General features: G+C 50.7%; 1 protein-coding gene across 1 annotated transcript in view; it reads right to left on the reverse strand.

Annotated features, from left to right (window-relative positions):
* Nucleotides 1–2,989: 2,989 nt before the first annotated feature.
* Nucleotides 2,990–8,518, reverse strand: part of ACSBG2 (acyl-CoA synthetase bubblegum family member 2) — a 32,233-nt gene continuing 26,704 nt past the window's right edge. The window contains 4 exon segments of the mRNA XM_006764256.1: nt 2,990–3,063; nt 3,483–3,729; nt 3,872–4,011; nt 5,994–6,242. Of these exon segments, the coding sequence (XP_006764319.1) occupies nt 2,990–3,063; nt 3,483–3,729; nt 3,872–4,011; nt 5,994–6,242 (710 nt within the window).

Here is an 8,518-nt window from a genome sequence, read left to right on the forward strand (position 1 = left end):
GTTTTTTGTGTGTGAGTACTGTGTAGTATGGTAGTGTTGGGACTCTCTATACCAGGGGTCCTCAAACTTTTTAAACCGGGGGCCAGTTCACTGTCCCTCAGACCGTTGAAGGGCCGGACTATAGTTTAAAAAAAGACTATGAACAAATTCCTATGCACACTGCACATCTTATTTTGAAGTAAAAAAACAAAACAGGAACAAATACAATATTTGTATTTGCATGTGGCCCGTGGGCCGTAGTTTGAGGACCCCTGGAGAGCGTTGGCCCATGCACTGAAAGGTCACAGGTTCAATTCCCAGTCAAGGGCATGCACCTGGGTTGCAGGTTCAATTTCCTGGATCCAGTTGGGGTGAATGAGGGAGGCAACCGATCGACGTGTCTCTAGCACATGGTATTTCTTTCTCTCTCTCTCTCTCTCTCTCTCTCTCTCTCTCTCTCTCTCTCAGTTATTAATTCCTATCCAGTGTGCGTCCCAGTTGTTCCTGGAATCTGCTACTCCCTCTGCATTAGCAACAACCAATAGCTCAGTTGGTTAGAGCGTCATCCTACTATGCCAAGGTTGTGGGTTCAATCCCTGGTCAGGGCACATACGAGAACCAACCAGTGAATGTATAAATAAGCAGAACAACAAATCCATCTCTCCCTCACTCTTTCTCTCTCTCTAAAAATCAATTTTTAAAAAACCATAGCTGATAATAAAATTGATCTCTACCTAAATGAAAAAGGAAATGATAGCTGTTCACCATGGCCAACCGGGTGCCCTGATGATCACGGTTAACGTGCCTGGGCTTCCAGCATCAGACGCGCACTCTGTCATCCCAGTGACCTTCACAGCGACCCTGAGAGGTGGGGCTCTATTTTCACAGAGAAAAACACCCCCGAGACTCAGAACACTGAGCTAACGCACAGCTAGCCAGAACTGGAACCCAGCACTGAGCTTCTCAACAAAGGACAAGCTGTGTCCGGACATGAGGTGCTGATGCACTTTATTATCGGAACTGACTCGGAGGGTTTCCTAGTTGCTTCCTAGAAGGCGAGGTGGTTGGGAGCCCAGATCTTCGAACTTGTGAATGTGTTTCTTTCTGATGTCTCAGTCCGTCCTCTGGGGAGAAAAACACACCGATTTGAAACCCACAAGGTCAGGTCTTTCTTCTAAAACAGGCAGCTCTTCACAGACCTCCCAGAAGCTTCCCTTGGCAGGGGATCACGTCTGGGAGGTTCGTCGGAATTCAAATAGCTGCGACGACCCTGCCACGTGGAAGCATGGCAGGTCCCGATGGGGCACGTCTTCAACAAGAGACTGGCACCGACAGAATCTGGCTTCTTAAAAACAGAGAGAAAGTCCCTGCCCAGAGCAGCAAATCATGTGCCAAGATGGGCTCTGCCTGCCGGAGCTGGAGAGAAGAGACAGCCAAGTTAGCACCTGGGGGTCCTTGGAAAAGGTGTTCATTCCGTGAGGCCCCACAGTCACCATAAGATGAAAATATTCCAGAATGAATGGATCCGTTTATAAGTTAGAAAAACGTGAATCCCTCTCCAATGAACTTGAGAGCTGTGCTGTCCAAGGAAAATATCATGTGAACCACCTATATATCTCCTTAACATTTTTCTAGTAGCCACCAAGAAAGGAACTGGAGAAATTGATTTCAATGGTGTCTTTTATGTAACCCAATATATCCAAAATATTATCATCCCAACATGTCATGTATACTGTAAAATATGAGTGGGATGGAATACATTCTCCGTTAGAGAACGTTACACTCACAGCACCCCTCGATCTGAACCACAGCACCACACTGCGGCCCATGTCTGCCCTGCTGGACAGCACAGGTATAGGGGGTCCGTGTCCCCGTGTCGATGGATCTTGCCAATTGCAAAATGAGACTGGGCAGCTTTCAAAAGATGAAGAACGATGAACGTATTTAACTGCTGGGCTCCCCCCCTCCCCCAAGACTGACAAATGAAGGTGCAGAGTGAAACCAGTGACTGATGAGGAAAAGAAAATGGGTGATGGTGGTGGCACGGGCTGCATCATGCCCCCCTCCCCTAAATCCATATGCTGAAGTCCTTACCCCCTGCACCTCAGGATGTGACTGTTGGGAGAGAGAGGTCTTTGCAGACAGAGGTAATCAGGCCAAGATGAGGTCGTTAGGGTGAGCCTAGTCCATGTGACTGGTGTCCCTATCAAAAGGGGGCCATCGGACACACAGACACACAGGGAGAGCATGGCCTCTACAAGCAGAGGAGAGGCCTCTGAAGGAACCAGCCCTGCCTGGGTCTCGGCTTCCAACGGTGAGAAAAGAACATTCTTGTTGTTTAAGATCCCAAGTCCGGTGCCTGTTACAGCAGCCCTAGTAGGCGGAGGCAGGTGTGTTGGCTGGGGGCATCAGAAGAGAATGATTTGACCATGAAGCCCTTACGGCAGCTGCCCATGCGCTGTCCTCTCTGCCTGCACCCTATGTCGTGGTGTCATGGGGGCTCCTCTGGACAAGACTTGAGGAAAAGGAGTGGCCAGAGCAGTCCAAGCCTCCACCCCTTACCATCTGTGATGGGCCAGCACATGTCATTCCTTGGGTTTCTGACATGTAGAACTCCCCCCCCCGCCCCCAAGGGCTCTGACAAAAGGCCTCCAGATCGGCCACAATGAAACATTTGGGTGTTTAACGAAAACCTCTAGTCCTGGCTGGGAAGATGGCTCTGCTTCATCTTTGAGACAAGTGGCAAAGGCCACGATGGTGGTGGCCAGGCATGGAGGCGCTTACGTGCCCTGCCATGACCCTAGGAGAGAAAGCATGAGTTGGGGCTGGACACTACCCAGAACCCACAGCAACTGAAGCGTCCGTGCGCTTGTCCGCGTAGCCTCTGCAGTTCTGCTCACAGACCCTGCCCCTCTCGCCGGGGAGGCCGTCGCTGTTGGACTCAGTTGAGGCACGGCCCAGGGGAGCCGGTCTCACCTCGGGACGGCCGGGAGCGGCTCTGCCAGTCAAGTCAGTGGTATAAGTTTTCGATTTGCTTCCTGTATTTCTGGATTATGGAGCTTCTCTTCATCTTTGCTGTTGGGCCTAGTGGGGGAGAAACCAGTTCAATTGTGGAGAGAACACAAAAGTCCACGTGCCCCGCACAGGACCAGGCAACGGGGTTGCGTGGCCGGGGCTAGCTGGTGGCCACTTCCTGGGTGCGCCACCCCTGCCATATCCCCGGGAAGGCGTCGGTGACAAGGAAAGGCCAGGAGAGAGCTCACATGGAGCCGTAGTGAGGAGCTGGGCTTCTAGTCCCAGAGGGAGGAGTGTGGCTGCCCTGGGGAGAAGCGGGGAGCTGGGCGCCAGTCAGATAGAGGAGCCAGCACCCCTTTATGTGTCTCTAGCTGGTCCCACAGACCCTCTGGCCCCCAGAATAGGGCAGGTCTCAGAGCCCACATGGCCCTGGACTAGCCGGGGACCAGCCTCCGGGAGCCAAGGCCCCAGCTCCCCAGGCCGCTCACCCAGCTCTCCACCGTAGAAGGAGAAGTCTTTCTCCAAGATGACCCACTTCTGGATCTTCTGCGCATTGGAGGTGGCCTCCTGGTTCACATCGTCTATGCCTTTCTGGATGGCGCTGTAGACCAGGGGGTCCTGTAGCTCCACGATCTCAGACACGGTAGACGCCTGGCTGCCCAGGTCCTGGCAGAACTTGGTGGCCTCCCAGTTCAGTTTGTCCAGCGGCTCTCCAGTCGTCTCATCTGTCTCACACTGCCCCCAGAACAGCCCTGTCACCGCGCCCAACACCCCCATGCACGCCCAACCAGCCCTCGGGACCAAGAGGAAGGTTGGGAACTGGCAGGAGCGCGCCCTCTGGACCCTGGGGCCGAGAGCCCGCAGGACGCCCAGTTACCTTCAGCGTCAGCAGGATGCTTAGGAAGTTGGCCTTGTCTCCCACCAACAGGGCGTTGCTGACGATGGGGATCCTCTCTTTCACCCTGTTCTCGATGGGCACAGGGGCTACGTTCTCGCCGCCGGCTGTGATGAGCATTTCTGGAACACAGGGCTCCGTCTGTGGGTGCAACTATGGCGACGGGAAACCCCCGCCCTCTTGAGGCTCTGAGGGGGCAGGTGTTGGCACGGACAACCATTCACCTAGAAAACCCCAGAAGCAGCAGAGGCGCCCTGCCCTTGGCCCGGACTCCCACCATGCCCTTGTCTAACCCACTGACCCCATGTTCCCCTGCCCCCTTCTCCCCTATTTCTTCCAATTCCCATGAAGTGTCTGAAACCTGTGCCTTCCACGCGGACAGGGTCTTATTAATTCACGGCCTACTTTGCAGCTTCCCATCCCTGCTCCAGGCCCTCTCCTTGCTTGGAAGATAGTGAATTGCTCCCAGTCACAGCCCGTCTCTCTGTCCCCTGATTTGTCCACCACTTGGCAGCCTCAAAAGAACCTACGTCCAGTCTCACCGGGAGGCTTTGTGCCACATCCCTTGGCTGTCTGAAAAGTGCGGTGTGTCTTTCTCCCCCAGGCCTCTAGAATTCTCCAAGAGCTACATTGTCCTTTCATCCCAGGAGCTGGCCACTCTCGCTCCACCCACCCAAACTCTCTCCATCTCATCTCAGGGCCTCGCAGTCATCGCATTTCTGATGTGGTTACGGCCGTCGTCATAATATGATCACTTAATGGACATCGGGGTGGTGTCTGCCCAGTGGCTCCTCCTTTGGATAAACGCACCCTTAGGGATGTTTCCTTAAGGAACTACTCTCCATCTTTATGTGGTTTGGCAGGTGAACTACAGGGTGAGCATGTGACCAGGTCTGACCAATCAGTACAATCCATGCTCTACAGTAATTCGTGCTGAAACTATGAGTAATGACACACTCTTATCCCTCAGGGGCAGGATAAGCCTAGCCTGTTGGCAGCCATCCTGACACCAAATGGGGAAAAGCCTCTTCAGGAATGGCCCCAGCAGCCTGGCTGGTTTGGCTCAATGGGTGGAGCACTGGCCTGCGGACTGAAGGGCCCCAGTTCGATTCTGGCCGAGGGCACAGGCCTGGGTTGTGGGCTCAATCCCCAGTAGGAGGCGTGCAGGAGGCAGCTGATCAATGATTTTCTCTTATCATTGATGTTTCTATCTCTCTCTTCTTCTCCCTTCCTCTCTGAAATCAATAAAGAAAAGAAAAAAAAGAATGGCCCCAACACAGAAAATAGCGCAGTAAGAGAAGGATAAAGAGATTCCTTTTGCCATTGTTTTGGCACCTGGATCCAGCCATGCCTGAAGCAAGACCCTTTGGACTTTTTCATTCAAACCTGCTTCCCTTTTTCATTCAAACTTGGTTAAGAACCCCACTTACTGAATAGTCATTCCCTATGTCAGGCTCAGGGCCAAATGCTCTGTCTACACCAGAGGTTGGTAAATTACAGCCTGCAAGCCAAATTCAGCCTTCTGCCTGTTTTTGTACGACCACGAGCCAAAAATGGGTTTTACATTTTTAAATTGTTGGGAGGAAATCCAAAGGATATTTGTGACACATGAAAATTACATGACACACAGTCACATCCATTCGTCTACATATTGTCAGTGGCTGCTTCTACGCTACCCTTCTGCCAAGTTGTATAGCTGCGACAGAGACCATATTCCTGCAAGTCCAAAAATATTTATGATTGGGCCCTTTATAGGAAAAGCTGGCCCATCCCTATTCTATGTCATGTCATTGAATCCTTATTCCATCGTTATAACCCTGTGGGTTATTATTCATCTCAAATTACAGGGCAGGAAACAGGTTTCAGGAATGGGGTGGGCGTCTTTCCCAGGTCCATTCTGCGGAGGATGCTGTTCTCCAGGACAGAACTGGGATGTGCAGAACAGGATGGCCCTGTATATCCATGTGATGCCCCCGCCCCCACTCCCACCCCCGCCCCATGCCGGACAGGAAACAGAGGCCTGGGTTTGCGCTGGTCTGCCAGCCCCTTAAATGCTCAGATGGGCCTGTTTGCAGGAGACCCCTGCAGAGCCCGGCCCCAGTACCTTTGATGCGGCCAGTGATGTAGAGGAAACCCTGGTTGTCCATGAAGCCCAAGTCCCCGCTGTGTAGCCAGCCTTCCTCGTCGATGATCTCCGTGGTCTCTTCCTGTTTTTCCAGGTAGCCCATGAAGACGTGCCGGCCCCACATGCAGACCTCCCCAATGCCGTCACTGGTCGGCTGGAGCAGCATGTTTTTACAGCCACTTGCGATTTTGCCGCAGCTGCTGGGGAATCGAAGGGGGGGAACTGAGGCTGAGAGACAAAGTCACTCGCACAGGTCAGCCTGGGTCTGTAGCCCAGGCTCCTAACATTCTGCTCAGCTGCCTCAGTTCTGCATCTTTCACCCTCTCTGGGACCTGGGGAGCATACGGCAGTGTTTGCTGAATGAGAGAGGGAGTGTTCGATCCAGTGAATCCAGTTCCCAAACCCTTGGTGACCTGGGACACACGGCAGAGTGTAGAAATGGGAGGAGAACAAAGAGCTCCTGGCTTAAGAATAGCAGCACCCGACCCCCTCCCCGTGTGTGTGTGTGTGTGTGTGTGTGTGTGTGTGTGTGTGTGTGTGTGTGTCTTAGCAAACAGGTATATAGACCTGCACCCAATGACCAGGACAACCAACCAGAATCTCTTCAGAAGTTAGTTACTTCCATGTGACAGAAAAGCTCTGTCTGAAATCTGGAATCTTATAAGACTTCTTTTCCTAGGGAGAACGCGGGGAGGGTGGGTTCAGAACGGGGGAAAGAAGGTAATGCTGCTTTGCCGGATCTCCTTCCCTGGCAGAAGGGCCAATGCTTTTAGAGCTGATTGTAGGGATTCCCTCCGTGAGCGAGAAACAAGACACACCCAGGAAGCTCAACATTTGCGAGAGCCCCCTTAGGCCTTCCTGAGGAAGGCCTTCGAAGGAACATGGAAAACCACAGAAGCCACAAAGAAAAGATCGATCTATTCAACCACACAAAGATTTTTAAAAGTTCCGCATAGCAAAAACACCTTAACTAAAACTAAATACTGCCCTAGCCAGTTTGGCTCAGTGGATAGAGTGTTGGCCTGTGGACTGGAGGGTCCCCGGTTCGATTCCAATCAAGGGCACATGCCCGGGTTGTGGGCTTAATCCCCGGTAGGGGGCGTGCAGAAGGCGGGCAATCAATGATTCTCTCTCATCATTGGTGTTTCTCTCCCTCTCCCTTCCTCTCTGAAATCAATAAAAATATTTAAAATAAAAAAAACACATAAAACTAAATACTAATGATAAACTGAAGGGTCAAATATTGGCAACTCGTCAAAACCAAAGGGCTGACTTTCCTAATATACAAAGAGTGCCAACAAACCAACATTAAAGGGATCGATGACTCAGTTTTTAGAAGGGGCAGATGATATGAACAGATAGTTCAGGGAAAAGGAAATACAAATGGCTTTTGAATGTATGAAAGAATTGTCTTCAACTTCATTTACAATGAAAGGAAAATTACGATGAAATACCATTTTCTTCCAATTGGTTTAGCAAAATATATGGTGTATACACTAAACATCCACTTTACCATTGTTTATGGCGACAAATAATGGAGAGAGAAAAAGCCCCAAATATCCACCAAAAAGAGGGCCAGTTAAATAAGTGATGGTTACATCCGCCTGGTGGGATACCATGCATTAAAAAAGAGGCAGCTATTTGCACGGACAGAGAACATCCTGTCCAATGATGCCTTACCAACCGAATCCGTTCGGTTCCTGAGCTGGGATGGTGTGAGGCAAGGCTGAGTGGAAGTTGGTGCACCGAATCCTGAGAGTGAAGGGTATCGTGTTATCTGAATTATTTTGGTTCCCGAACTCAAGGCAGACAGGATGCGATTTTTGTCTGTTTTCACATGGGAAATGCTTCCATTTGGGATAAAAATATAAATGTCAATGCACTCTTATGCCAGGGTAATTTAAAGGAATGTGATGTGGTCATTTTGCCTCTGGGAGAGTGTTATGGGTTGAGCTGTGTCCCCTCTTCATATTTCGCATGCGAACTCCCAGTACCTCAGAATGTGAACCGATTTGGAAACCGATTTGCAGATGTCATTGGTTAAATTAAGAAGAGGCCATGCTGGAGTAGCATGGCCCCAAATCCAGTACGACTGGTGTCCTTTATAAAACAAAAAAGTAGAAATTTGGACAAAGACACACATGGGGAGATGCCACAGGGAAATGAAGGCTGAGATGAGGGGGTTGCTAATACAAGCCAAGGGATGCTACAGGTTGCCGGTGACAACAGAGCTGGGAGAGAGCACGGGTCAGATTCTCCCTCACAGGTTAGAGAGACAACCAGCTCTGCAGACACCCTGATCTTGGACTTTTTTTTTTTTTTCAACTTTATATTACCTTTATTTATTTTTTTCTTTTTAGATCTACTTTATTTTATTTTCTTTTTTTTCTTTTTATGAAATCTTTATTGTTCAGATTATTACATTTGTTCCTCTTTTTCCCCCCATAGCTCCCCTCCACCCAGTTCCCACCCCACCCTCTTGCCCTCCACCCCCTCCCCACACA

The sequence above is a fragment of the Myotis davidii genome, unplaced genomic scaffold (assembly GCF_000327345.1).
Source record: "Myotis davidii unplaced genomic scaffold, ASM32734v1 scaffold341, whole genome shotgun sequence".
NCBI lineage: Eukaryota > Metazoa > Chordata > Mammalia > Chiroptera > Vespertilionidae > Myotis > Myotis davidii.